The following is a 27685-nucleotide window of genomic DNA, read 5'->3' as shown; positions in this document are numbered from 1 at the left end:
GATGTTTCTGCCGCCTACAGCAGCCTCAGTACTGTTAATGGTGCCCCAGAGAATGTCACCAGGAGCATGGACCCTCCTTTTGCCTTTTTCCACTCGACAGACTCATTGGAATCCACAGTGAGCAGGGACTCTAATCAAAATGAAGAAGTTCCGCTTTCTGCCCACCATCTTAGTCCAACACCTACAAGCTTCGGAACCATGCCAGTGTCGCGCCCAGAATCGCGTCCGGTATCGCGTCCAGCATCACGCCCGGTGTCGCGTCCAGTATCACGATCGATTTCACGACCGCTATCACAGGCAAGCTTCCACGAGATCCCAATCCTGAGCTTCCCAAGTACAGTTCCTGCCATTCTTCCGGTAGCTAGGGTCGACAATGTTTCGCATCAAGAAGACATAAGCGAAGAAGAATACTCTGACGACGATTCTCCACCCCCTAGACCACAGCCCAAGGAGGAAAAATGGATGATCTCGTCCAGTCGTCGCCCACAACAACTACCTGTACTTGTACAAAACAACAATTTCTTTGAACGTCAGAGTCAACAAATTACCGATACACAACCCCGGTCTAGTTACAGTCCTTACGCAGAAAAGACACACAGACCACAAGATGTGGTTGTTCAGTCCAGTGTATCTGAACCACATGTATCTAGCCACAAGTCTCGCAAGTCCCATCCACAACTCCATATTGATATCCCTTATTCTACTAATAATAATCCCACTGCCACTGCAACTACAACTGCACATCCAATTAATACTACTACTAATATTAATGCCACCGCCACCGCCACCGCCGCTGCTAATACTTCTGCTGCCACTACTGCTATGGAGGCAAGAAACCTTATTGCATCCGTCCGAGCTCAACTCCATTCTCCAGTTGTGCCCAAACAAACCCAAGTACAGCCCTCTGTTTCTCAGGAACGTAGTAGATCACGAGAAAGTAACACCCGCTCAGAATGGCCTAATGCTCGCAATACAGATTCACAAAACGCTACCTTCCCACAAAGCAAGAGCATGCACCAATTCCCTACTCACAGTCAGGCTGGAATTTCCATGCCCAGTCTTTCTTCCTATTCCCCTCCTCAGCCAGAGACCAGCCTGAGCACTGGTCTGAATACTGGCATTAGCTCAAGTATGAGCAACTCTTCGACAAACCTTAGCCGACCTAATTCATCTGCTGCAGCCAAAGCACCCAAGGAGTCTGGAGGAAACTTTGCCGAGAGAACGAAGAGCAAACGTTTCTCACTTGGCTTGTTCAGTAAGAAGGATAAGTTCAAGTCTAAAGAACCATCTGTACCTGAACAAGCCCTTCCATCAAAGTTGGAACAACCGAATGAACAACGTCTGGCAGATGGCACACTTATCCTTCACTATGGTAAGATTTGTCACATTAAACAAAAATGCATATAATGTGTACACACATTTTAACAAAGAATTTATATATATATACTAACTTTTTATTTAATAATTATTAGCGCGTGCGCTGTGGGCTTATGAAGCCAAAGTAAGTTGAATTTATTATAGACCTTGTAAATCCTAATATATTAATATTAATATTGATATTGATATTGATATTGATATGTTTATTAGATCGCAACCGAATTAACATTCCAGCAAGGCGATATGATGGCAGTTCTTAACAAACAAAGAGATGGTTGGTGGTTAGTTGAGATTGCACACCCCAGGCTTAAAGTCCGTGGCCTTGTGCCAGGAAACTACATGGAAGGCATCTAAAGAAGCATATTCTTTCTATCCCTTTCTCACTGTCTCTCTTTCTTATTTCTTCTCTCGTTTCCCTGTACGACGTACTCTCCTTTAATCTTTCTGAACTTGTTCATACTGCCCAAAAATACTTTCCCTTTTTTTTTATTGTTAAAATAGGTTTCTGTTTATCACTCTTTCCCCCCGTCATTCCCTCTTACTTTTTCACCTTTCATTCTCATATACTCTCACATTCTTTCTTTTATACATCACATAGATGTATGTGTATACATATATACATATATATATATGTCTGTATCTGTCTGTCTGTATGTATCTGTCTGTTTGTCTGTCTGACTGACTGACTGACTGACTGACTGACTTACGGAATCCTTTATAAAAAAAAAAGAAGGAACTTCTACCTTCTTTTCTTACCTACCTGTAAAGAATAATAATTATAATAATAAAAAGAAGTATACCAGACATTGGGTCCAGACGCAGGTTGTATAAAATGTCTTCCGCTTATCCAACATGTTTATCGTCCTAAGTGACTTCCCAAAACGTCGGCTTTTAGCTCTCTCTTTAAAGTCGTCTAAGCCGTTCTCTTTATCTCTTTCTCTCTCTTCCACAGCGTCGCCATTCAAATCCACATTGCAAAACGAGCCTTCTTCCCCATGGTGTTCCAGTATAGATTTTAGGTTCATAATTCATCTTCAAATAGCTGTTGTGTCCTCTCATTTTTTTGTGTGTGAGTGTGAGTGTGGGGGTTGTCCACTAGGAGTACTGCATCAACAAATCTAAAATTCCATTCCATAATAACATTTCCTTCATCTTCATCTTCCTTGTCTCTCTTCATAATTTTTTTTTTCAGTTGTCGCCAGTGAATTGAAATGGGAAAGGGAAAGAACGCGCAACTCAAGATGCTTTACCGACGGTAGGCATCAGGAGAGCCACGTCTATAAGCACGCGATTCCATAGGTGGTTGGTGGGCATCTATATAGACAATTATAATGTCATTAAATTACTATTTTGTAAAAAGAAAGAAAAGAAAAGAAAAGAAAGAAAAAGGCACATATAAACACACAGACGCACAGACGCACAGGTAAAAATGTATGCACGCGTGTGTGTAGGTGTATGTATAGGTATTATATAATTATATATATATATACATATACATATATGTGGTTGTGGGGTGTATGTGGTTGTATATACATATACATAAATGGGTGTATTATTATTAAGGCTTACAAGAATCTGTAGGAGGCAGAGAAGGACTGGCAATGCTATAAAAGATAAGATAATGTGTTCATGAAAGGCCAATGATAGTTACCGTTCACGTGGAGGCTCATCATCAAGAGGAGGTTCGTCACCACTAGCGCCTGAGGGAGCGCCTCCGTAACGAGGTGCACGATAATTATCCTTCTTGTTCAATCCAATATCCCTATTTTATCAATAGATTCGTATATAAGATAAGTATATATATATATATCAGCAAATCATGCAAACAATAGGCTGTATATACATACCAGTCAAGCTTAAGGCGGCGGCCTTCTACACTAAAACCTTGGAACTTATCAAACGCATCTTCGGCATCTCTACGATCCTCAAACTCCACAAAAGAAAAACTAACATGTTTTGATCTTGTTAGATCTCCTGATAGAATTGTTTTTTTTCTTTCTCCTAAGAACATAACGGCTCACCCTTTGTTCTTGTTAGTCAATACATCCATAGGAACAGTGACCTTAGCTAAGCGACCATAACGCTCAAACATGGCAGCAACCTTATTAAAGAAAATAGAGAGAAATTGGTTATTAGTTGACCAAAAAAAAAGAAAGAAAGAAAGAAATATAAATACAATAATACTTACATCACGCTCTTGATAGGCGTAAGGAAGGTTTCCAACAAACAAGGTGGATGAAGACTTTCTGTCTTCTGCACTTCCTCTACAATAAATAAAACGTGAGATTAATTGCATACGTGTACACTTTTTAGCGGAGACACGCGTAATTTTCTTTTTTTTTGTTGTCGTTTTAATTTAAATCCAAAAGCAGCAGCAGCAGCAGCAGCAGCAACAACAAAAGCAAAAGCAAAAGCAAAAATTGATCTGCAAATTTGTATGTATATATATGCGTGTATGGTTATGTGTTCATGTACCTGTCAACAGGTCTTCTGGATTGTCTAGGTCTTGGAGGTGGGCTGGAACGATAACCACGGCGATCATCGTAACGATCGTAGCGGTCATAATATCCACTTCCTCCGCGATCATAGCGGTCTGACCGAGGGTAATCACGTTCATCTCTGTAGCTACCACGGTCATAGTAGTCACGTCTGTAATATCCTCGATCATCACCACGGCTTCCACTGGAATGATGGCCGTAACGGTCATCGTCTCGGCTGTAACGACGGTCATCATAACGCGAAGAAGGGCGACGAGGCGAAAAAGAGCGATCACGAGAGCGCTCTTGTCGCAAGGCTGGTGGATAATCTGAGGATGGCTGAGATGGCTGCAGAGGTGGGGGTGGGGGTGGCAGAGAAGAGCCACGAGGATCCATCACAGGTCTGTCCATTGTTGTATAAGTGAAAAAAAAGTTAAAGGAAAATTAAAGATAAATGAAAAAAAAGGGAAGCAAAGAAAATGGTTTGCTAGTGTGAGTTTGAAGGTTGAGTGGAAAATGAAAAGCCACCCATCTCTTTGTGTAGTGCCTACGTCATTTCGGTCGGAACACGGGTGCTATTCACACTCCCTTGCGTAATTGGGTACAAAGAGAATTGGAGTGACGCAAAGGCAATAAAAGAAAAAGAAAAATAATAATAATAATAATGCGGGAAGGTGAGTGGCTTGATGGTAGACTTTTTTTTCTATGTATACAAGTGTGCTTTTGCTTGTAATAGAAGAAAGGAGTAAAAAGCTGATGAATTGGACTCGTTGGTGTAATTTTTTTGGGTTGCTGGGTATAGGGTATAATGAACAGGAACCATAAAAAAAAGCTAAAATACACTATAGGTGGGTTTGTATCTCGGAACAAAGAAAAGCCCGGTCAGCAATTGCTAACATAGCCAACAAACTTTAGAATTAAAGTTTATAATATTTATAAGCTAAAAAATGTTTCAATTTTTGTAAGGTAATATTGCCCTCTTACAACAACAAATAGTGGGTTTTTTTTATAGTCTACATGATAACTTAATTTATTGGCAATGCACCCCCCCCCCCCATTCTCTGTGTAGAATTTAATCCAATATATAAGCCCCCAAACCCCATCACATTTTATATCATCCCTTTGGACTTTGTTATCTTCCTGCGTAAGGGTTCTTTAATATCCCTAAATTCATTCATTCATTTGTCTTCTCTTTACATTGTCTTGTTGAATTGCCTTGACTCTTTATGTCTAAAGTCTTTGTTCTTAGTGAATATTGTTGGTCATTGGCTGGCTCACTTGTGTTAAACAAAAAAGAAAAGAAAATCACAGTATTGCTGACAAATTTTTGATTTTTAAATCTCATGCGTAAAAGAGATGATAAATAGGGTTATGAACCCGGTTTTTTATTTTATTTTTTTGTAGAAAGGGATAGTGGAAACACAATGAGCTTTAGGTAATCCAGGCATAGTTTTCTATCTCTACATTAATATATTGCCATTTATTTTTGACAGTATATATGTATATGTGTATATATTTTTTGGTCTGATAAAAAGAAAACGATGTTCATTTAAGCCAAGGTATTTTCTTAAAATCAGCTGATTATTTTCAGTCTAAAAGGCGACATTAGATAGATTAAGAGATGTATTTTAATCAAAGTGGTGTCATTCTGGAAGGACTTGACAAATGTTTCAATAGTAGCAATAATGACAATGATGATAATATTTTTATATATGTATATGTATATGTATATGTATATAATAGGCATTCGTTTTCAAACAGAACAAAGCAAATAAAAATAATAATGAAAAAAGACGGGGAAAAGGCATCTGATACAAATGATGTTTCTGTTCATGCCGGTTGTAGAGCGAAAGGGGAAGTAATCGAGGGATTGGGTGTGTGAAAGAGAGAGAGAGAGAGAGAGAGAAAAGAGTATGTGAACGAAAGAAAGGGAAAGTGGATAATTGTGCTTCCCAATTTCAAATATTAAATAAGAGGTAGGTTGGATACATAAAGGAAAAGAATGTACATCTCATTTGTACACTAAATTGTGCAAAAAACAAATGAGAAAAGAAATAAGAAATAAAAGTGAAAATAAAGGATGTGTTTTGGAAAGATATATCGTGGAGGCTTTTGTTGTTGCTGTTGTTTCAATTTTACTGAGCTGCACCTACAGAAACAGCCTCGGTTTCGTTGTTTAGTATACCTCCCTGCGTGCGTCTCTGTTGTTGCAGCGTAGAAACAACTTTGGAAACAGATACAGGAGGTGTCACAAGACGATTAGGCAAGACGCCCAGTCGGTTGACAATCTCACGCTCGATCTGCGGGTAGATCTCATCGCTTGTGTTTCCTCTCAAGGTAGCTACAATAGGACTGTAGTGTTCAAGTAGAGGCATTGTCATGGCCTTGTGTTGTTGCATTCTCACCCGGAACACATCGGGGCAGTCATCAGGTCTCTTGGACAAAGCCTCTCCAGTAACATCATCAAGACCAGGAACGCGTGGAGGGTTGTAAGATAGATTGTAGACGCGCCCAGAAGGAATGTGAACCCAGCGATCTGTCAAAAAAAAAGAGAGAGAGAGAGAGCAAATAGCAAAGTTTTGTCAATTGCAAATTCACTGATTTCTCATTTGGTTTCTAATATATCCATATTTATTGCTGGTAACAAGCACATGCACAAGCACAATTACCAATCACACACACACGTACCCATAATACGCTCCAAGATAACCTCTTCTGGTACTTCAAGGTTGATCACAAGGTTCAACGATTCTGTACGCTTCTGGAGCATTAAGTCTAGTGCCTGAGCCTGGCCCAAAGTGCGGGGAAATCCATCTAAAAGCCAATTCTGTAATAAAATGAAGTCAGACACACAAACATATACACATATACATTCTTAGATTCCTATCTAGACTCATATCGTATTCTGTTCACATAGGATTTTGTCTTACAGGATTGGCAATGTTGGATAGTTCAGCATCAATTAGAGCCAAGATCAATTCATCAGGCACAAGTTTCCCACTAGTCACGTACTCAGCAGCCTTGCGACCTGTTGGTGTTTGTTGGACAATGTCCCGGCGCAAAAGGTCTCCACTCGATATGTGGGATGCTGTGAATTGCTTCATCAAGCGTTCTGACTGAGTACCCTTTCCAGATCCCTTGATTTTTCAAACCAAAATATAGGCATAAGATTCAAGTGAAATTCCACTTCATATTTTGTGTCTTGATAGAAAAAAAGAAAAAAAAGGAAGAGTAGGTTGGATGACATACAGGACTACCAAGTAGCAAGAGTCGGAAAGGCTGTACATCGCTGACTGGACAGTCGTGGAATCGACGCGCTAAGATTAGTGGCTTGGACTGGCGCAGAATACGCAGCGATGACAGTGCAGAGGACATGTAGTAGAAAAGGGTGGGAAGAAAGAAGAACAGAATAAGACGGGGTAGAAAAAAATGCAGATTTTTATTTGATTTTCAATCAGGATTGATAAGATTTTTCCCTTTTATGGAAGATCGGTCGATAAGAGTTTATTACATTCTTATTGGAAGATGAAAGTATGCGAAAGCACAATTTCCAACCGCAAAAAAAAATATAGAGTTGGGACATCCTCAACACCCAAAACACTATTTTGTATTCACTCAACATGGTAAAATCTGGGACAAGAACCTCTCTATAGATCTTTATCGGTGGAGTTGTAAAGGAAATATATTTTTTTTATATATTTTTAACAAAAAAAAATCACTCGACCAATCAAACAAATACTCTGTTTGAACCGGTGTGGAAAATTATATGACTTTTGAGAATTTACACTACAATGTATAATTCTATTAGCAATTTAAAGAGCAACAAAATTCCCAAGAATTACAAAAATAAATCTTTGGAAAATGTTGTAATTTCAATTTATTCCTTTATTTATTTGTTTACCCAGTTGACTTGGACTTGGTTGCTTGCTTGCTTTTCAATAGTATGATATGCTGTGAGTGTAATTAGTAACCATATCAGTAGAAATTGTTACAAGTTGGCCTTGTGAAAAAAAGAATCCCTTTGTATATATTACTTTTTTTTATTTTGGTAGAGTAATAAGGCCAATGTGTATCAAGCTAATACTTCTTGAAAGCATCGAATTTATTTATTGAATATATAACGTCGTTGATAAATGATATTCAAGGGTCTGTTTTCTATAATAAGAAGGACACTGCTTGTTGTACCAATGTGTGATCTGCTGAGGATAAGAACTACGGTACAGACTTGTGAGCTGGTATTTCCGTGCTACAGATAAAGACTTCACGATGACGCGGAATTTTTGGTTAGACTTTGTGATTTGTTCTAGCGACATGAGATCGACCAATATTTGAAGTCAAAGATAATATCATTATATTTTATTTTTATAGACTTAATAATAATATAAGCATCCTTTTGGCCGTTCTTGATCTAGCCATCTCTTTCTTTCCCTTTTCCTTTTCCTTTACTAATTTCAGCAACAGCAACGAACATGACTTTCGTAAAGTGGAAAACCTCTCGAAGACGACGCATATTCCTCTCGTATCTCAAGGACTGGCTACTTGTCTTTATCATGATCATTCTCTTCTTCTCTCTTGATAAGATTCACCCATACCACAGAGAATTCTCAGTAAAAGATCCGCGATTAATGTTCTCTAGTAAACCAGAGACTGTACCTGTCTGGCTATTGATTGTATGTTATAAAGAAATTAATAGTAATAATAGTCGCATTGGAATACGTTAATATTTATCATTGCATTATCTACAAAAGGTTGTTGCTATCGTTGCACCAATGGTTTTTATTGCACTTGTTTCACTGGTCATAAAACGCAGTGGAAATGATTTCCACAATGGCTTCTTGGGTAAATACAAGTTAAAACTTGAAAGCCAAATAATATATCTTTTTGGTTTAAAATAGATCAATTCATTGATTTCTTTATTTTATTTCTCTTATAATAACAACTATTATTGTTATTATAGGTCTTTGCTTGTCATTGTCAATGACAATTATGGTTACCGAAGTAATAAAGGTTAGAACCATTGGCTTGACTTTTTTGTGTTGTTCGGGATCAACGTGAATTTTAATTTCAGACGAACCTTCAAGATTACTGTAGGAAGACCAAGACCAGACTTCTTTGCCAGATGCCATTTACCTGTAGATGCAGTCGACCCACCCTTTGGACTTTCAAACTACACAATATGTCTAGAGCCTTCAGATACCCCAGATATGATCGATGCCTTTAAAAGTTTTCCAAGTGGACATGCTTCTTGTAAGTAAATAAAATAAAATAAAATAAAACGATTAATAGATTGAATTCTTTCATGTGACAAAGTATATATACATCTTTGAGATTACAAGTCTACTTATGTATTCACCTGTCATTTTGTTAATAGTTTCCTTTGCTGGTCTGGGGTTCTTGGCATTCTACTTGGCGGGAAAAATGCATCTATTCGATGAGCTCGGGGTAATACTAGATAGATATAATGGTTAGAGTACAACGGATTGCCTTGGATTTACTGATACTGGATATCATTTTGACTTTGATTAATTACAGCACACCTACAAAGGGTTTATCTTTGCATTCCCTTGGCTTGGTGCACTATTGATAGCTATTTCGCGCACAAGAGATTACAAGCACCACTGGACGGATGTTTTTGTTGGAGGCATTCTTGGTAGGAAATTGATTACAATCACCTCTTTTTTTTATTTATTTAATTTTACACACATTTTTATTTTACCGTTGAATTCTCATTGTCTTTCTTTCTTTTTCGGTTGTATTTTAAGGTGGCGCTCTGTCCTACTTTGCTTACCGGCAATACTTCCCTTCGCTTACACACCCTTGTTGTGATAAGCCATACGGTGCTCGTATTCGTTCCAATGATTTCCGAAATACATTTCCGGAGGCCGATGAAGCGTGTAGACCAATAGACTTTGATTCTGATCCTGATACTGTTAGTCGATATGCTTCTACGACAAGAAGACCTGACCGTCCCCGTCCACTTTCGTCTCCTGTATCACATCCTCCGGCTATTTTCCCAGCATCCAATACACACACATACCGATTGAGTGGGTCAAATTCCACCTCTATCACCTACCCACCAAAAGCGAATAGCATGATTTGAGAATGCTCCCACAATTATTCATTGAATATATAGATATTCACTTCCTTTTGCTTTCTTGGCATATGTACATAATCTGTATCTACGTCCAAAATTTTATTTTAGATAATCAGAAAAAAATAATATTATTTATACAAACACAAATACACAAATATATACAAAAAACATACCCTACGTTACACATTTAACTATAACTATTGCGTCATGCCATAGGTCAAACAGTAAAATGTATATTTCAAATGAAAGCGTAATGTCGTGTCATTTTCAGGTACACATTGTATTCATTCAAGATTTTATTAAAATAGAAGCCACAGACTTTGTAAAACCAAACAACTCTCCTCTCGGTAAAAATTACTATTCTAATGTGTCCTTTTCATAAGACACCGGGTCTTCCTCAATCCCAAGCTCTTCCTATATATAAGAGGGCATTTTACAATAGATAGTTAACAAATCATAGTGTTTGCATGTATATTATCCAACAAACTACTACCATAAATGCTGCTGGTTTGCCTGGCATGTGTTCTGTAACAGCATTGAAAATATCTCTAAACTAGGGTGTGCAGAAAGAAAAAGTTAAAATGTCAGGTCAAAATCTTCATTATATAAGCTCTTACCAATTTTCTCCGGGTGCGCCATTCTTTTCTGTATAGCTCATATTCGGCATCATTCTTCTTTCGATCTTCTGGGGTGACAAGAACGGCGCCCGATTTCAATGTCTCGAGATGTTCTCTCATTTGAGCATTCTATTAAAGTAAGTTATATTTTTTTAATCAGTGTATTATGTGTAGAAAGCCTCAAGTAAGATTGGTTATCATTTACCTCTCTTTTCCTCTTTTCCAGAAGAGCCTTGGCGTTTTCTGTGGTTGGTTCCTTTTTCAAGTCAGACAAAGCTAAATGGCAATTATGTCAATGGAGCCATTATTTGCACTAACACCATCCCATCACAGACTTTATCCATTTACTGCTTACTGTGATTAAGTTTTCGATTGTCTTCTACCATATTCGACATCTTTCCTTCAAGGACAGTCACTTGCTTCTGTAGACCCTCCAGATCTTCATTTTTAATTCCTTCTATATTCTACAGAGACCACATTTATCAAACCCATTAATAAATCACATCTACTGCCTAAATAAACATAAAAAGAGACACATGCTTGCTTTACTGCATAAACCTGCATTTTTCCGTATGTTTTTACAAACAATTCATTCTGATCGGTCAGGCTATCTAGAGCTCGGACAACACTAGGCTTTGAGTACTTTCCATGTAAATTATTAAAGATATCAGCTTGATAGTTGAACAATGAAATAAAATAAAATAAAATAAAGTAAAATATTAGATTAGAGCTGTTACACAATCCATAAGTGCTGGACCGTGACTTTACTAGCACTGTAAGGTCGATTGACTTTTTTCATATATTTTAAGATCATTTGTTCTCCTGTATGAACAAAAAGAAGAAAAAAATACCAAGCATCAGTTTCTTTTCCCGCCAACGGCACTCGTATTAAAATTGACTTGCCTTCGTCTTCTTTGCCATCGTTTGTTGCCTTTCTTTTAACCATTTTTCTGTGGGTATGTCAATAGAGAAAGAGAGAAGGAGAGAAAATAATAGTAAAATTCGATTGAGATGATTGATGTGCTTGGTCACCACATCCCTCATTTTCAAGACACGGCAGTCACCATCAATGACGCGACTACAAGTTCCGAGCTCTCTTTTTCTGTCAATCTTTTCGGTTTTTGCGGTCTTTAAAACACATTTGCAGTGATAAAGTTGAAGATGATATAAAATCAAAATGGCAAGGTTCAATTGCTTTTCTTCATTTCTTTCTTTCTTTCTACTGATCCAAATTTTAGTAGTCCTATTCAACCAGTGCACACATACCTTAATCTTATATAGAAATATATTTCCGAAAAGTACAGCAATGCTCCTCACCTTGTTGTGTATCAGAAGCTTCTAGTTGATTTCTTTACAGAATTTCGTTATTTTCCCTTCAGTCCTAAACTACTTGATTGATTTGTTAATCAATCAACACAACTAAACATTTGGTTATTTATATTATGCGTGAGAGCATTATTGAATTAGAAATCATACTCTTTACAGCTATCAATGCTATTTGAATAGTCTGTTTCCTAAAAGCTCTTTGCCAATTTATTTATTTTATCTTTGATATTCAAAGACATCAAACTTATTCTCAACTATGGAATAAGCAACCGGATTAAAATTGACGGAAATAATCCAAAGCACAAAAATAAAAATAAAAGAAAATGTTGAGAGAGTCTTGGCGGTAGGCAAGATCAAAAGGATAAGAATCTCAAATAAATTAATCAAATACATTGTGCCTAGTTTTCTTTACATGTATAAAACGAGGTAGTTAAGAGTACCCTTTCATTATAAGAACCCGATCAAGGCCAGCAATCAAGAATAATACGGAACAGTAAATAATTGTCTATCTATAAAGTCTTTAGTATTTAATCGATCAACAAGCTAAGAAGTTGTTGAATGCAGATACAGCCTTGTCCTAAATAGTAAAAAAGATAAAAAAGTCCTTGAATATTACATTCGGCTTTGATCTTACCATCTTTCTATTCTTTAATAGCTGTTATTTTTTGGTTGATTCGGCAACATTGAGACTCTTAAAAATTATTCTTATTCAATATTTCATGTATTTCGATCTGCACAAGTTTTCTCTCTATCAAAATTCCACTACACTCTATGTAATTCGATATAAAAATGGGTCTCTTTTACGATATCCATGCCTTACTTACTCAGTATACCCTATGTCTGTTAAGTTGGCATTGAGGATTATAATATGGAAGCCGTATGCACATCTTTGGTGAATTATTCTTATGCGGAATATTGAAGTATGGGTCTTGTAACCGTCGTTACTTGTCTCCTATTCTTATTTGAATTCAAATTATATTTTACACTGTGAAGGCAATGACGGATAGATGGTACCAAGAATTCATTGATACTCAAATTATAAAATATATATATATATATAACGATTACTGTTTCATAAATAATTTCGGATTGAACCTGTACACAACCTGTGTAAATACAATGAGGGCATTACTTAAGTATTCAACCCACATTACACCTTTTACGTCTCTCTTTCAAACAAACATTTCTTTATTTCTTCTCATCTCTCATCTCTCTTTTATTTTTCATTCATTCATTACAGTGCATTTCATTCACAATGCCCTTCAGATTAGCCAAATTCAATTATATATTTCACGCCAATGGCATTCTCGAAAATCTACCCGACTCTATTCTTATAGGCTTTATAGAAAAACCAGCCTATACAATAAAACGCGGCAATTGATACAATAATAAGAGCAGGCGTATTAAATATATTAATCTTCAGATTTCTTTAACTAGATTAATTCTTCTTATAAATGAGACTTCCTAATTACAACATTAACCTCTTCAATTAAGCAAAAAAAAAAGTTTAAAAGCGTGTTTTTTTTATTAAAGTTGATAATAGCTAAGAAAGACTTTATTTATTAATTTATTTAAAGATATACATAAAGAAACTATTCTATTTGATTAAATTTCACTTAATGTTCTTTTACATGAGTAAAGGAATAAAAAGCATGACACCAAGTTCTTTGTCCCCGCATTACGCGGCTCAATCTCCTTCAGGACGTAAACCTGACTTGGTAGCGAAGGAGGTGCTGGAATGGTGGCAAACCAACGGAAAGCACCCGTTCATCCAGCCCCACATCTCGTCACCGAGTAATGTGGGTGCGAACTCGCCAGAGAACTTACCACTAGGTGATAAGGTCCAGCTCATTCGACTACCAGTAGCTTCACCGTCAGCCGTTAAAGAGTTCAGTCAGGTTAGCAGTGAAGAGCCAGCACATCTCACCACAGGTTAGACCTCCCTCCCCCCAGCATCATGATTCCACATTGGCGATGCGATGTACACAGTAGTCCTTCCAAAAATGAAAAGAGACCATGCCCCACGACTTCTCAGAATTAACTGAGCTGGCGAGTAACAACTTTCACTTTCCGATGCTTGTAGCATGGAAGAATCTCCCTGCAACGGTCGCAAGAGACGCCTCACTATGAAACCGGGACTGTTGTTGCTCAAGGAGAAAACAAACGACACGCGTTGGAGGGGGTCTATAAGTAACAGAAAAGTTTTCATCTGCGATTAAAGTTTAGGACTGCGCTTTTTGTCAGTCTTAGATGTCCACGTCAGAGGAAACGTGATATAGCTGTATATTCTTTTTACTTGCTTTGTGTAACTTTTCTACGGCAGAAAGAACAGCTAATAATATTTAATCAAAGTACTTATGAAAGCGACTTTTTGAGGTGAAGTAAAGTAAAGTAAATCAAAGAAGCAAAAGAGTAATGAAAGGTTCGGTATTAAGCGGTGTAGCAATGACTCTCAAAGTGGAGTACAAGTTTCTATAACGGCGATTTGTAAGTTACTCTAAAGTGGTCTGTGCACTTTTTGTTCAAGAGCACAAAAGAAAGATTTTCTTTTTCTTTTTCTTTTTCTTTTGCTTGTACAAGTAGACACAGAATCAGCCCTTTATTCACTATGAAATAAACTTGCGTGTGTTCTAAAGTGATATTCAAACAAAAAAAAGACAGAAAAGAAAGCAAAGAAGTATATAAGCGTATTATATGGATCTCAACACAATAGCTGGCGGGATTTTGAATTCCAAGTTGGGTTTTATTGAAATGAGGTTTTATCGATAGTTAGTGTCAAGATGATTTTTCAAGAGAATGAGTGGTTCCTATTAAATGATTTGATATTATGATACAAAAAATAGCAGAACAGACTTCTTTGAATTTATGTTATTATTTTTTCTTACTGCTTTACATGCTTGCTTATCAGGTAGCCATTTATTATTATGACTGTTTTTTTTTTCAATGAAGGGCACCAAGTCTTCTGTTCAAGTTTATTAAGATTAACTACCAAAAGTCAAAAAGAGGTTACCCCCTTTTTTTAAAACAAAACATATACAAAAGAAAATAGGTTACCTTAATTTGCCCAAATCAATGATACGCCTTTTTATTATTGTGAAAATTTCTATATTATCAATAGACAACTAGAAGCTGAGATACCTCTATGCCTACTCAAGATTATTGGATAATATAAAGGAGCACATATTAGAAAATATAGGTTTTATCCTATAGTACACTAAATTATTATCTATTAATGATAAAGAAACTCATGTGCTTTGGTTAACAAGCAATAGAAGCAAATTTACAGCCTTCGGGATTCTTCTCTGTCAATAACTATCTAATCAAATTACAATAGCCGGTAAACTATGTGATAATGGTATCCATGGAATAATACCGAGAGAATAGAGGTGCTCACACAATCATAAATAATTGTTATTTGCAACCATAGAAACACATTGTTACTTTTTCTTGAATAAAGATATTTGTATACCTTATCTGAACTGACAAACTGTTGGTGTTACCATATTAAGACCTTTAAGCTGTCAGAACATCAGTAAATATTAAGCACATTAAATTTCCCACTTTATTTAATAGATACTTTTATTAACAAATTCACAATAGTAACTTAAACTCTTATAGTAACAATAAAAATAGCAGTGATCCGGTATATTTTTGTATTATTCTACAAAAATAAAGTATATAAAAAAAGAAGGCGACTTTAGTAGGAGATCTTTGCAAGATTTTCTAGGGTCAAAAGGTTGTATTTTTCACTGGATAGACCAAAGAATCAAAATAGGGTAAGAATAGTTGCTATAGTAATCATCTTTGATTTAAAATATTTTAAAAAAAATTATTGCTCTTTGATCATATGTTGGTCATTATGATCCAAGGAGAATGAGTAAATCATTTTTCTGTTATCTATTATGGTTCTCTGGTCTATCTAGTGAAGTATATACTTGATGCAGTAGTAACCCCCCCCCCCCGGGATTTAATAAGAACCAAAAACCAAATACGACTTTTTTTTTTTTATCTTTTACTTTTTTTGGACTGGTCTGTGCACTGTTTATGTATGTGTAAGAGTGAGAAAAATTATGATGACTATGACGATGATGATTATGATGAAATTGAGGCATATACTGGCTATAAAAGCACTCTCAAACATATTAAAGTATTATAGCCACTCATCCGAATTAAAGAATATAATATATTGTGAGAAATTCCTAAAATACTCTTGGTAGGCTAAAAGTCACTATAATAATCTTATTTGGTAGCATCATTTCTGATGTTTGACAAGATGAATACCAGGATTGAACCTGCATTGTTAATACGCCAATATGTAGCTATGACAATGCTAACCAACAAAACAAAACCACAAAAAGTATTCAATTATGACAATTTAATATTCTGACACCAAACAGTTAAGGGGAAGAAAACGGAATGCTAGCAATTGAGGATCAATACGAAACTATAGTTTGATATTAATCTACTGATCATTACACACAAACTTAAACACAGGCATGTTTATTCTCAACAGAACCTTGTATCATTTTATATATATATTCTGTCCCAATAAACAATACAAGAAATACGTGTTATTTTGCTGGCATAAATTGAACTATATATAAATATATATAAGTATGAGCTTGATATTTATTGCCTAGATAACTTATATATGCATATATGAAATTTAGACTGTAGTTCCAAGTTGATCCTCATTTGTGAAACACAGCGTGCACTGGTATATGTATATATATATATGCGTGTGTGTGTTTCAATTGATGACTACAATTGATTTTATAGTTTTTAGGTACTTTATGGTGCTTATGTGCGTGTGCGTGTCCATGTGTGCGTGTGTGTTTGTTTGTGTTTTTACCTAAAAGTATAAGCTAAATATTATTTTAACACGTTAGATACACCTGTCAAAATTTTAGTAAATTGGTTCCAAGTATTTGCTCACCATTTACTCAAAAGAAGAAGCAATCCTAGGCATATATACAGCTCAACATTCTTATTCATCACTACCTACCTTCTTATTATTTGCTATCTAGTACAAATAGGCGTTTTGTAATTATATAAAGGCTGTGCTTATCAAAATTGGTTCAACTCGTTTTAAAAAAATAAAATAAAAGAATAATTTACCAAGCCAAAACTCAAATGGCCACACAATCGGGCCAAGCATTTGAATTGGCACAAGGCAGTTCAGATCAAGATTTTTTTATTAAAAAAGAATCTATCTTTCTTATATATACTTCAGATACGCCATCTGTAGACTATAGGCTATCCTTATAAGAACTACAATAACTTTAAAATTGTATTTGGTATTCAATGTTGTCATATTATTATTATTAACATTATTATTAATAATAATACTTATATTAACAAATAATGCCATTGATCAACCATTAAATGTAGAGAACATAAAAGAACAATTGATTTTGACCGAGTTTTAAAATGAACATTACATTACTGTAATAATAGTATAACACAATAATATATATATATATATATAAAGATATAAAGATGTAGAGAGATAAAGAGATAAATAGATAAATATGCTCTATCAAAAGAAGTATAGTGTTTGTTTCAGCATTATATATATTTATATTATATAATTTATGTATGTGCTTGTGTATCTGAATAATATAAGCTTAGTCTGGACACAAGAAATATTAGTTTATTTTTGGAACAATAAACCACTAGAAATTATTATTATTTTTCTCTCACTTTGATAATTACAGTAACTATGGTTACAAATTCTATTGATCTATTTATCTATCTATCTATCTCTTTATCTATATATTGATCTTCTTATTATAAATTATCAAAATCGAGTACAAAGCTATGAGCCCTTGATATCATTTGCTCTTTCATTCTAATGGTAACAAGACGCTATTCTCATTGTAGTCTAGAGTTTATTGTATTTAATTGTTTTTTATTATTATTGTTGTTCTTGAGAGTTTTTAATCAAATATATAATTATACAAACGGCCAGGTATATACATACCATTGAAATGCCAGCATTCTTTTTTCTTTTTGGAAAATAATAATAACAACAACAATAACTAATAATACTGATGTGCTCCTCATCAGGGGAAGGGGAGGGAGAGGTTCTGTAAGAGGGACCCCACCCTGTCGTGGGACTTTGTTCAAGTCATGGCTTTACCTATATTAATCACAGCAAGGAATAAATAACTTGATATAAATATCTAGTTTACAGCAAGCTTGACTCGACTTTTGGACTTTGTTGCATTATAATTAGGGTAAAGAGAAAGAAACGTATATATATATATATATATACCCAAGACCACTAGTGGTATATTTTATCACTACTATTACTATTGCTATTCTTTCTGCTAAGCTGCTTTTGTATAGTTGGTACTACTGTTTTGTTCATGGGGCTCGGTCTAAAAATGGTACAAGAAGAGCGTGGAGACAGTGGCCAAAAGAGACAAAGAGAGAGAAAGAAAGAGATAGAGAAAGTAAGGAAGAAAGAAGAAAAGAAACAAAGAAAGAAGGTTCCTGGGCTTATTAGACAATACAATACTTTGATGAAATAATGATAGTAGAGATAATTAACAAGAAAAAAAGTTTAAAAAATGGGTATTGTGGCAGGTTAAGTTGCTTTAGAACATGCTGGGGATTACCAAATATACATATGGAACGGTACCGGTGTATCTACACAATGCATGGGTATTTTCTACCTCTCCGAAAGTGGTCTCTTCCGAGTTGATCGATTGACATATATATTTATACATTTATTGATATTCAAGAGTATCTACCACGCTTCATAGTACCGGGCAGAAGGGTATATATATATAAATCAATAAATAAATGTATATATAGAATAGAAAACAAATAATCCTTGACCAACCAGAAATAAAGTACATGGTCCATATCACCCTGTGTAAAACTCTTATTTTATTTTATTTTATTTGATCAATTCAATTCAATTCAATTCGATTCAATTCAACAATAAAGAAAGAAAGAAAAAATAAGCTTGTGTAAAGGTTCTAGATATTAATATACCTTTTATACAATTGATTGATAATACGGGTTAACCTTTTGGCATAGATATTTCAATTGCGGCCAGAATAACTAGACAAAATAGATGTATTATATCTTGGTGATTAACATTAATATCAATGTTAAGTCTGATATTGATACTGATACCGATACTGATATTGATATTGCTACTGGTCCTAATTATCTTTCTTTACTGATTATCTGTAAATCCTCTTTGGTTACAAACTCTTGGTCATGGCTTTAATTAGCGTTGGGTCCCTGGTGAGGCCCTGATGTGGGGCTCCCTTGAATAACATTTGTCACACATGATTTCGCAGCTGGTTTTTTCTTACTTTTTTTTTTTCTTCTTCTTTTAGGTATCATATGAATATAAGCTGCGGGTTGTCTGACGCATCATATTTTAACTGTGCGATGCTGATGAGCAGTATTTTGTACATAAGAATTGAAACATTGTGTTCCATGCAATAATAATGTTATATTATACTATACTATAAAACAAAGTAAAAGCACAGGGCATTGACCTTAATCTAAAGATAAGGAGAAATTTTCAGGCTACTCTTCATAAATGAGGGGGAGTATTTTTCTGTTGCTGTTGCGAAAGAACAATACTTGTGATAGTAAGAGGAAGAAGATGAATATTTAGAATGATTTTATTCAGCCCTGGTTACTGGTGTGTATTGCTTATTAATTGGCAATTGTCATTTTATTTATATATATATATATTGGCAACATGATACTAATAACTACAAGCTGGTTTGTATATCTAGTAATCAATCAAGGCCCAATATATGTATGTATATTTAAATATGTATGATGTGGAAAATAAAATAAAATAATATATATAAAATAAAATAAAAATAAAAAACCTTCAAAACAGAGCTACCGATAGTCGGAGATGAAATCTATCAAGTCTGTTCCTCTTCTTCCTTACATTTCTTACTCACCTCAGTCCCTAATGGCTCCTGCACGCACTTGTCTGTTTGATCTCGCTAGTCATCCGACCATGGACATTCTCTGCATGATTACTGAACTACTAGAGTGCATCACACATGCTAATGACCACCATCTCAGTTTACGAGAGTCATGCTTCCATGCACGGACCGCTTCTCCAATCGACATTCATTCATACCTTGCTCGGATTCTAGTTTACACGCCTTGTCCGAACGAATGTTTTCTAAGCCTACTAGTCTACCTGGACAGAATGGCCTGTAGTCCTTCTCGTCTAAGAATCGATTCTCGTAACATACACCGGCTGATTATAGCTGGCGTCATGGTAGCAACCAAATTCTTTTCCGATCGATCATTTACCAACGCCCGCTATGCCAAAGTAGGCGGGATATCTGTGACTGAACTCAACAGTCTAGAGATCGAATTTTTGCGATTAAACAACTACTCAATGAATGTATCAGTCGAAGAGCTCGAAAATTACGGAAATCAACTAGTCTTACACGCCAATCGACAAAAGCAAGCTAGAAAAAATTGGAGAGCTCTTTAAGATCTTGGCACCCTTTTACAGTAAAGGAAAGGAAACGAAAGGAAACGAAAGGAAACTAAAAGACAATAATAATAGAGAAAAGGGGAGTGAGTTAAAAAAGAAACACAAAGGGGAATCCCCTGAACCTATTCTACCTTTCTATCTTCTGTGTACTCCTTGTGCTTATACTAGACCCTAACAAAAGAAACCAAGCAAGGAAGATAAGAATAGGGAATAGAAAATCAGGGTATTTCAAGTCACTTTATCCATTCACCTCTCTTACATTTATTTGTCTTCTTTGTCTCTTTTTTTTTTATTCTATTACTTTTACCTTTAACCTCTACTTCTTTGTATATTTCACACACACACACACACACAATTTTTCTCTTTCTTCCTCTTAAAAGAAAAAAAAGTACCTTTTTTTTGTTTTGTTTTTATTTGTTTTTGTATCCATTTCTACCTTATTCTCATGCCATTTATATCACCGCAGTCATCGTCTTTATGTCTATGTATATATAAGCTCATTTATTCCACTAAAAATAAAAGAATTCATCAATATAAAATATACAAGTCTATGTGCATGAGTTTGTTTGTATTGATAAAGAAGATATCTGTCTATATTTGGCCACACACATATATAGAAAGATATGGGTATATAAAGGAAGTATTTTCAAGCTGTGTGCATTTTAGAGATATACAATATTCCTTTAGTATATTGCTTGAAACCTTCTTCTTCTTTGTATTTACTATATAACTTTCTCTTTATGGTACACAGTGACAGTAGTACGGTAAGAGCCCTCTGCCATGTGTGAATATGAAGCTGCTAAATAAAAAACCCAAGGTTTTGGAAAATTGAATCAATAACTAAACAAATAAATAAATAAGAGCACTTTTGCATATTACTAAAGCGACCAGCTTACTTATACCCAGGATGACATGTTGTACAACCTTGAATCAGATTTATAAAAGGTAAAAGAAAATGTATGGACAACTAGCTCCAAGGTCATAGGTAGAAAATACTAACACTAATAATGAATTAATATAATTAGATATATAAATTTATATGCATACATGTATAAACAGTTATGCACACACAAACAAAGATGTAGAGTATACATAGTGTCTATGGTGTATCTCTCAAGGCTTGGGATACTCTTTCTTTCCTTCTATTGTTCTATATCCAAAAAGGCTGTTTTGAACTGTAACTTTGTTTCTCCTTTGTGTCAGAGTCTGACCATATCCACTCATATTGTGATGGTTGTAAGTTTCACAAATATGCAAATACTAAAATTTGTGTAAAGAATCCATATACACAAAATAAGAAGAAGAAGAAGAAGAAATTAAATGTTTCAAGAGCTTGAAAGCACAACAAAGCACAGTATCATTAATGATACTGTTGGACAACCCCATTTCAAGAGTCAACACAGCACATCCAAACAAGAACAAGGACAAAAGCTATAGTAATTAAGATGCTCGGATAATAGTGTGGGTAAAAAGATGTACTCATTTTTGAGGTTCTAGAGTACAGAAAAATAAATGAAAACGATTACTTGATTACCAGGCAAACGTTGGAATTGACTTTATCCTTTGTCATCAATATCTACTACAATTTACAAGACTTTATTGTTGCTGCTTTTCTTAACGAAGAACGGGTAAGGAAATGATTCAATTCAATGATTGTAAGACGATCCTTTGTGTACTGATATCTTTAGGCAGAATGTTGTGTCGTAGGGAAGTTACTTGTAGGCGTGTTTAAATACTAGTAAGAAAGCAAGAAGAACAGGAAACCTAAAACAAATAACCCTGGTGTACTCTGCGTATCCCAGAAAAACGACAGGGCTAGTGTAACCTTTGAGTTATTTTTGTTAGTGTAGTGTCACTTTCTCACTCACCCATATGCAAATATTTTTCCCTGTCTTTTGCTTACTTGCTTGCCCGCTTGTTTTCTTTTTCTTTTTCTTTTTTTAATCGTTATTAATATCATTACATTTAGATTGAAACCCCCTATTAATATCGGGTCCTTTCATTTTTTCTTTTTTCTTTGGAGATAATATATTTTGGCTAGGGGCTATAATCCGTGTTATTAGTTTATTATCATTGCGAGTCCTTTTTTTTTTTTTTTGAAACAAGGTATTCAATTGTAATATATCTTTGCACCACCTTGGTAAGTTCTAACTAATTTCTTTTAGATTATTCTTAATAATTATAATTATAATTATAATTATAATTAAATATAAAATATTATTGAATTTATCATCTTTATTAACAAAATAAAGAAATTTCATATATAAAAATTCACATTCTTTGAAATTGTGTGTATGTTATTTGAGAGGGAGAATTGCCCTTTATTGCAAAAATATTCAATACACAAATCCATAGATATAATAGTGTATATATAAGAATGTGTACGAGTGTATTATATAAAAAAGTGCCTTTTAAGCGGCGTTTTATCATCGGAGTATTTATTTAGTTTTTTTTTTAAAAAAAAAAATTGTAAAAGTTGAATCAACCAACAAACTTGAATATTTTTTTTTTATAATTTTTCTTTACTTCTTTTTTCTTTTTATATATTTATAAAAAAATATCTTATCACTATGACCATTTCTAATGATGATTTGGTGGATGTCCATGCACCAGCAAGTACATATTATACCACTGGTGATAATTCATCTACTGGTACTAGATTACGCACTCTAACCGTAAGTAACCTTTCTTTTGTTTCGTGGGATAATAAAGACATTTGTACGAGACAACAATTGATATCCTTTTGAGTGTATGTACTTATATATTAATAACATATGTGGGTCTATTATAGGGACGATACTCACGGTCTCATGCTGACAATAGCTCTCGTAGAAGAAGAGCTTCCAATGGTTAGCGATAATAATTCATTAGTAATTAGTAATAGTAAGCGGCAGTAATAACTATGTCAATAATAGCATATAGCATATAAGTAAACGAGAGAGAGAGAAAGAGAGAAAAGAAGTAATTATGAATGAATAATTGAATAATTGAATTAATTAATTGAAAAATCTTAATAATAATAATAAATGAAAAATGAAAAATAATATATGTATATATGTGCGTATGTATCTGTCTATGTATCTGTCTATCGATCTATATATAAAATATAAAATATAAAAATAAAAGATGATAAGAGCAAGGCCAATCGGTTCCTCATCGACGTCAAAGAAACTCAGCGTATCCTGGTCGAACAAGAAGACACCGATGGTGATTTTCAGATAACGGTCAACGATCTCGGTCCAAAATCATTTGCGGTCGGTACAGCAGACTCGGGTGGTTATCGCACAATCGAGATCAGAGGAACCTATATGCTCTCGAACCTTTTGCAAGAATTGGCACTTGCAGACGACTATGGCCGGAAACACATTGTGCTTGATGAAGCTCGATTGAATGAAAACCCTGTCGACCGGCTGTCTCGCATGATCCGGCACAATTTCTGGGACGGCCTGACCCGCAGAATCGATGGCCAGGGACTCGAGATCATTTGCAATGATCCAAAGAACAGACAGGCCGATCACAACCCGCGCATTTACATTCCTTTCAGCGAAGACGAAGTGTTCGAGTACTACAGCCAGGTGGCTGCAACCAGACCACACCTCAATCTCGAGGTCGAAAGGCTTCCGGAAAACATCACCCCCGAGTACGTCAAGAGCATCAACGACCGTCCAGGTATTCTGGCCCTGGCCATGGAAAAGACCGTCCTGAACGGCCAAGAGACCCTCCAGGGCGTCCCGTTTGTCGTTCCTGGTGGACGGTTCAATGAGATGTACGGCTGGGACTCTTACTTTGAGTCGCTCGGGTTGCTCATCGACGAACGCGTGGATCTGGCAAAGGGCATGGTCGACAACTTTGTGTACGAGATCAAGCATTATGGAAAGATTTTGAATGCCAATCGGTCTTACTACCTCTCCCGGTCTCAGCCTCCGTTTCTGACCGACATGGCCTTGAAGGTCTACGCAAAACTGCCCAGCTCGACTGCCGACGAGAACAAACTCTGGTTAAGTCAGGTGTTGCAGGCCGCCATCAAGGAATACACCACGGTCTGGACAGCCCAGCCTCGCCTAGACCCCAAAACTATGCTGTCTCGGTTCCGCCCTGAGGGTCTTGGCATTCCTCCCGAAACCGAGTCATCTCACTTTGACCACATCATCCAGCCCTATGCCACTGCAGCCGAGATGAGTTTGCAGGACTACATGACTGGATACAATGATGGCACGCTCAAGGAACCCGCACTGGACGAATACTTTTTGCACGACCGCGCGGTGCGTGAGTCTGGCCACGACACAACCTATCGTTATGAGAAGCGGTGTGCGAACCTGGCGACGATTGACCTCAATTCACTGCTGTACAAGTACGAGACCGATATTGCAGACGCGCTCCAGGACATCCTGGACGACAATCTGGTTGATTTCCAGGGAGTAGCCCAGCATGCGTCGGACTGGGCAGAGCGTGCACGCCAGCGCAGAGAGCGGATTGATCAGTACCTGTGGAACGAAGAGGCTGGACTGTACTATGACTATGACACTGTCATAGAAGAGCAGAGCACGTACGATACCGTGACTGCCTATTGGGCCATGTGGGCCAAGTGTGCGAGTCATGAGCAGGCTGAGCGGCTGACGGCTGAACTGCACCGGTTTGAAGCTCAGGGAGGACTTGTGTCAGGTACAGAAGAGTCTAGGGGTTCTATTTCACTCGATCGGCCCAATCGACAGTGGGACTTTCCTTTCGGATGGGCCCCTCATCAGATTATGACATGGCAGGCTTTTGAGAACTATGACAAGGTTGATGTAGCACGTCGATTGGCGTACCGCTGGCTGTACACGTAAGTAAAGGCTCTCTTCTTCTTCTTTTTCTTTGGTTAATCAATACTAAAATAAATCATTATATCAACAACTTTAGAATCACAAAGAGTTTTGTGGATTTCAATGGAGTTGTGCCTGAAAAGTATGATGTGGTTAGTTTAACTCACAAGGTGCAGGTGGAGTATGGAAATGTCGGAACAGACTTCAAATATGTGCCACGCGAAGGATTTGGATGGATGAATGCGTCTTACCAGCTCGGTCTCAATCTGGTCAACACTCAGATGCGCCGAGCACTGGGAACATGCACCCATCCGGATTTGTTCTTTGAAAAGGCTCTCAAACGACAAGACGTTGACGAGTCTCAGGTGCGTCGTCGGCAATCTTCCGTAGCTGCAGCCAAGGCGATCACTCAGAATGGATTCAGTATCACGGCAATGACTACATTTGGAGGAGAATCGTCTCCTTTTGGAGGAAGTGGAGGATTCGGTGGCGGGTTGGGTGGATCAAGTGCCTTCAAGACCTTTACATCTCCGGAAGCTGACTGGAGTCCAAATGGATCCGTGAGTGGTGTTGATTCCCCTCTGGAAGCAAGTGAAAATGAAGATTAAGGCATCCACACACACACACATACACGCACGCACGCTTTCTTCTTCTTCTTATTTTTCTTGACAGGCAATTTTCTAGTATAATGGTAATAATGAGTAAGATTCTTGTGTAATAAAATCAAACCAAATTTAAATCAAAATCAAAATCAAAAGCATATAACATAATATATTAATATACCATGCTTTCTGATGAACTTCTTTTCTGTTCTTCTCCTTTTTTTGTTGCTTTAATGGTGATGACGATGTGTAAATCCAAATCAAGCCAATAATTTTAAATAGGCTGGGAAGCTTGAAGGGTCTATAGTATAATTACTGTTTTTGTTATTTTGGTGGATTACGTCATGGGATGCGTATAATTATGGATGAAATTCATGTAAGCTGCGAATTTTACTTCTTCTTCTTCTTTTTCTTTATATATATATATATATTTATATTCAAATCTTCATCATGTCTGACGATAGCCTTTCTGCACTTTCCCAAAAATACCAGCAGCTCAAGACTGAGGGAAGCGATTCCAATGATAATAAATACAAGGTTATGAAGGTAATAGATAGATTATGTTTATAACAAAAAGAGAAAGAAAGAGAATTCAATGTAACGAATCTGTTGTTTCTGTAAAACATTATATGTATATAAAAGGCCATGGCTGATCAGTTGGGATTACCTGGTACTCCTGCGGCTGATATCCTTTCACACTTTGGAAAGCCTGATGAATTGACACCTAGTCTTCAACAACAAGGCCAAGCTCACATTGCAACCATGCCCGGTAAGATAGATGGATATAAATTTTGAAACGAATTGGGGGAGTTTTTTCTTTTTCTTTTTTCTTTTATGTTTTACTAACAGTAGGAACATATACATTGTATAGGACCTGCATTTGATGCTGCTACTGCTAGTGCTCTTGGGGGTAATCAATCCAATTCCTCATACTACTTGGTGTATTATCTGAAGAGCAAGAACGAGTACTTATACTTCAAGGTTGATTCTGCAAAAGAGACCGTGATTACTTCAGACTGGAATCTCGGTCAATAAATACACATACATACATACATACATTTATGTATACATTGTGTACGTCACCATGTTTTTGTCTTTTACTTTGTTTGTAAATAAATGAAATAATAATCCAAACAAAAAAAAATCAAGGCTTATTTTCGCTTTTATACATATTATTTGGCAAACAAAAAGGAATTTGATCTATGCGCATTGTCGCGTTTATCTCCGATTGGGTAGTTCAAAGAAAAGACCTTTTGAGACAAATTAATCACAGCACAAAATATACACTCATGTTTGGCATGGTTGACATCTAACGAAAGTCAGTGCTTTATTTATTGCTCTTTTAACATGAATCTATATATACATACAAGAAGAGGAAGAAGGAGAAGAGAAAAAGGGTGCTCTTTGTGTGACCATAGATTAGTGTCGCCAATTTTCTTGGCAGAATATACGAGAAATATTCCAAATGGTAGGAAACAAAATCAGACCAGATAATGGTTATTTTTGCGTGCAGCTGGTTTAGTTTCTCCATACCCCTAAACTAATTGCCCGTTTTATGCCCAGAATCTTGGCTCTTGAAAGGCCAGGTTGCCTGTTGTTAAACATTCGCTTTAACGAATTTTTTAGACCAAGTAGCTTCGTAGAATGTAATTTGACCTGAATGTCATCTCTATCAATCCTAAGTTGGGTCAGATAATTTATTATAGACCGAAGATTTGGCACAGTTAACAATTGGTGTTTCTGGCTCCATTATCTGGTAAGGATTCTTGGTGGACATACTGTCAAACAGCATGGCATGTTCTGAGGGTAGGGTAAAACTTACGAACAGGCTGGAAAATAGTGTGACGTCACGCTAGACTATTTTTTCTGTCACACATGTTTTTGGGGGAA

At 36.1% G+C, this 27685-nt stretch overlaps 9 protein-coding genes across 9 annotated transcripts; 6 read left to right on the top strand and 3 right to left on the bottom strand.

Moving 5' to 3' along the window:
* Positions 1-2398: 2398 nt before the first annotated feature.
* On the bottom strand, positions 2399-4265 carry PHYBLDRAFT_149238 (hypothetical protein; the record flags this gene model as incomplete). The annotated part of the gene is made up of 8 exons (XM_018432240.1): positions 2399-2495; positions 2628-2691; positions 2947-2981; positions 3029-3139; positions 3225-3323; positions 3399-3478; positions 3566-3641; positions 3853-4265. The coding sequence occupies 8 exons, from the start codon at positions 4263-4265 to the stop codon at positions 2399-2401; spliced, it is 975 nt and encodes a 324-aa protein (XP_018287493.1).
* A 1331-nt stretch (positions 4266-5596) lies between these two features.
* Positions 5597-7234, bottom strand: PHYBLDRAFT_135630 (hypothetical protein). Its single transcript, XM_018429735.1, has 4 exons — positions 7104-7234; positions 6785-6991; positions 6543-6681; positions 5597-6390 (listed from the first exon to the last, which is right to left on the bottom strand). The coding sequence occupies exons 1-4, from the start codon at positions 7227-7229 to the stop codon at positions 5990-5992; spliced, it is 873 nt and encodes a 290-aa protein (XP_018287492.1). The 5' UTR covers positions 7230-7234; the 3' UTR covers positions 5597-5989.
* A 1089-nt stretch (positions 7235-8323) lies between these two features.
* PHYBLDRAFT_182729 (hypothetical protein) lies at positions 8324-10137 on the top strand (the record flags this gene model as incomplete). Its single annotated transcript, XM_018438665.1, has 7 exons — positions 8324-8524; positions 8603-8693; positions 8812-8852; positions 8936-9101; positions 9226-9296; positions 9387-9504; positions 9617-10137. The coding sequence occupies 7 exons, from the start codon at positions 8324-8326 to the stop codon at positions 9952-9954; spliced, it is 1026 nt and encodes a 341-aa protein (XP_018287491.1). The 3' UTR covers positions 9955-10137.
* A 168-nt stretch (positions 10138-10305) lies between these two features.
* PHYBLDRAFT_66328 (hypothetical protein) lies at positions 10306-11511 on the bottom strand (the record flags this gene model as incomplete). The annotated part of the gene is made up of 7 exons (XM_018441626.1): positions 10306-10362; positions 10442-10501; positions 10566-10694; positions 10771-10841; positions 10921-11029; positions 11115-11236; positions 11334-11511. 7 exons carry the CDS (start codon positions 11509-11511, stop codon positions 10306-10308), a joined length of 726 nt encoding a protein of 241 aa, XP_018287490.1.
* A 1999-nt stretch (positions 11512-13510) lies between these two features.
* Positions 13511-13828, top strand: PHYBLDRAFT_66329 (hypothetical protein; the record flags this gene model as incomplete). Its single annotated transcript, XM_018441627.1, has 1 exon — positions 13511-13828. One exon carries the CDS (start codon positions 13511-13513, stop codon positions 13826-13828), a length of 318 nt encoding a protein of 105 aa, XP_018287489.1.
* Positions 13829-19848: 6020 nt separating this feature from the next.
* PHYBLDRAFT_182728 (cyclin) lies at positions 19849-20924 on the top strand (the record flags this gene model as incomplete). The annotated part of the gene is made up of 1 exon (XM_018438664.1): positions 19849-20924. One exon carries the CDS (start codon positions 19849-19851, stop codon positions 20386-20388), a length of 540 nt encoding a protein of 179 aa, XP_018287488.1. The 3' UTR covers positions 20389-20924.
* A 207-nt stretch (positions 20925-21131) lies between these two features.
* Positions 21132-22378, top strand: PHYBLDRAFT_172086 (hypothetical protein; the record flags this gene model as incomplete). The annotated part of the gene is made up of 5 exons (XM_018436734.1): positions 21132-21155; positions 21556-21627; positions 21722-21827; positions 21865-22019; positions 22361-22378. The coding sequence occupies 5 exons, from the start codon at positions 21132-21134 to the stop codon at positions 22376-22378; spliced, it is 375 nt and encodes a 124-aa protein (XP_018287487.1).
* Positions 22379-22935: 557 nt separating this feature from the next.
* On the top strand, positions 22936-25934 carry PHYBLDRAFT_126862 (glycoside hydrolase family 37 protein). The gene is made up of 4 exons (XM_018429131.1): positions 22936-23066; positions 23183-23240; positions 23518-25213; positions 25291-25934. The coding sequence occupies exons 1-4, from the start codon at positions 22962-22964 to the stop codon at positions 25799-25801; spliced, it is 2370 nt and encodes a 789-aa protein (XP_018287486.1). The 5' UTR covers positions 22936-22961; the 3' UTR covers positions 25802-25934.
* Positions 25935-26203: 269 nt separating this feature from the next.
* On the top strand, positions 26204-26926 carry PHYBLDRAFT_182726 (hypothetical protein). Its single transcript, XM_018438663.1, has 3 exons — positions 26204-26341; positions 26438-26564; positions 26667-26926. The coding sequence occupies exons 1-3, from the start codon at positions 26246-26248 to the stop codon at positions 26828-26830; spliced, it is 387 nt and encodes a 128-aa protein (XP_018287485.1). The 5' UTR covers positions 26204-26245; the 3' UTR covers positions 26831-26926.
* Positions 26927-27685: the final 759 nt, after the last annotated feature.

The sequence above is a fragment of the Phycomyces blakesleeanus genome, assembly GCF_001638985.1.
Source record: "Phycomyces blakesleeanus NRRL 1555(-) unplaced genomic scaffold PHYBLscaffold_21, whole genome shotgun sequence".
NCBI lineage: Eukaryota > Fungi > Mucoromycota > Mucoromycetes > Mucorales > Phycomycetaceae > Phycomyces > Phycomyces blakesleeanus.
This window is presented reverse-complemented; position numbering and strand designations above follow the sequence as displayed.

Coding starts and splice junctions, on each gene's coding strand:
- PHYBLDRAFT_135630 (XM_018429735.1), bottom strand. CDS start 7,229: ATGTCCTCTGCACTGTCATCGCTGCGTATTCTGCGCCAGTCCAAGCCA. Junction 6,992..7,103: donor TCTTGCTACTTGGTAGTCCT/GTATGTCATCCA, acceptor TGAAAAATCAAG/GGATCTGGAAAGGGTACTCA. Junction 6,682..6,784: donor TATCCAACATTGCCAATCCT/GTAAGACAAAAT, acceptor ATTTTATTACAG/AATTGGCTTTTAGATGGATT.
- PHYBLDRAFT_126862 (XM_018429131.1), top strand. CDS start 22,962: ATGACCATTTCTAATGATGATTTGGTGGATGTCCATGCACCAGCAAGT. Junction 23,067..23,182: donor CTAGATTACGCACTCTAACC/GTAAGTAACCTT, acceptor GGTCTATTATAG/GGACGATACTCACGGTCTCA. Junction 25,214..25,290: donor GCGTACCGCTGGCTGTACAC/GTAAGTAAAGGC, acceptor CAACAACTTTAG/AATCACAAAGAGTTTTGTGG.
- PHYBLDRAFT_182726 (XM_018438663.1), top strand. CDS start 26,246: ATGTCTGACGATAGCCTTTCTGCACTTTCCCAAAAATACCAGCAGCTC. Junction 26,342..26,437: donor ATAAATACAAGGTTATGAAG/GTAATAGATAGA, acceptor TGTATATAAAAG/GCCATGGCTGATCAGTTGGG. Junction 26,565..26,666: donor TCACATTGCAACCATGCCCG/GTAAGATAGATG, acceptor TACATTGTATAG/GACCTGCATTTGATGCTGCT.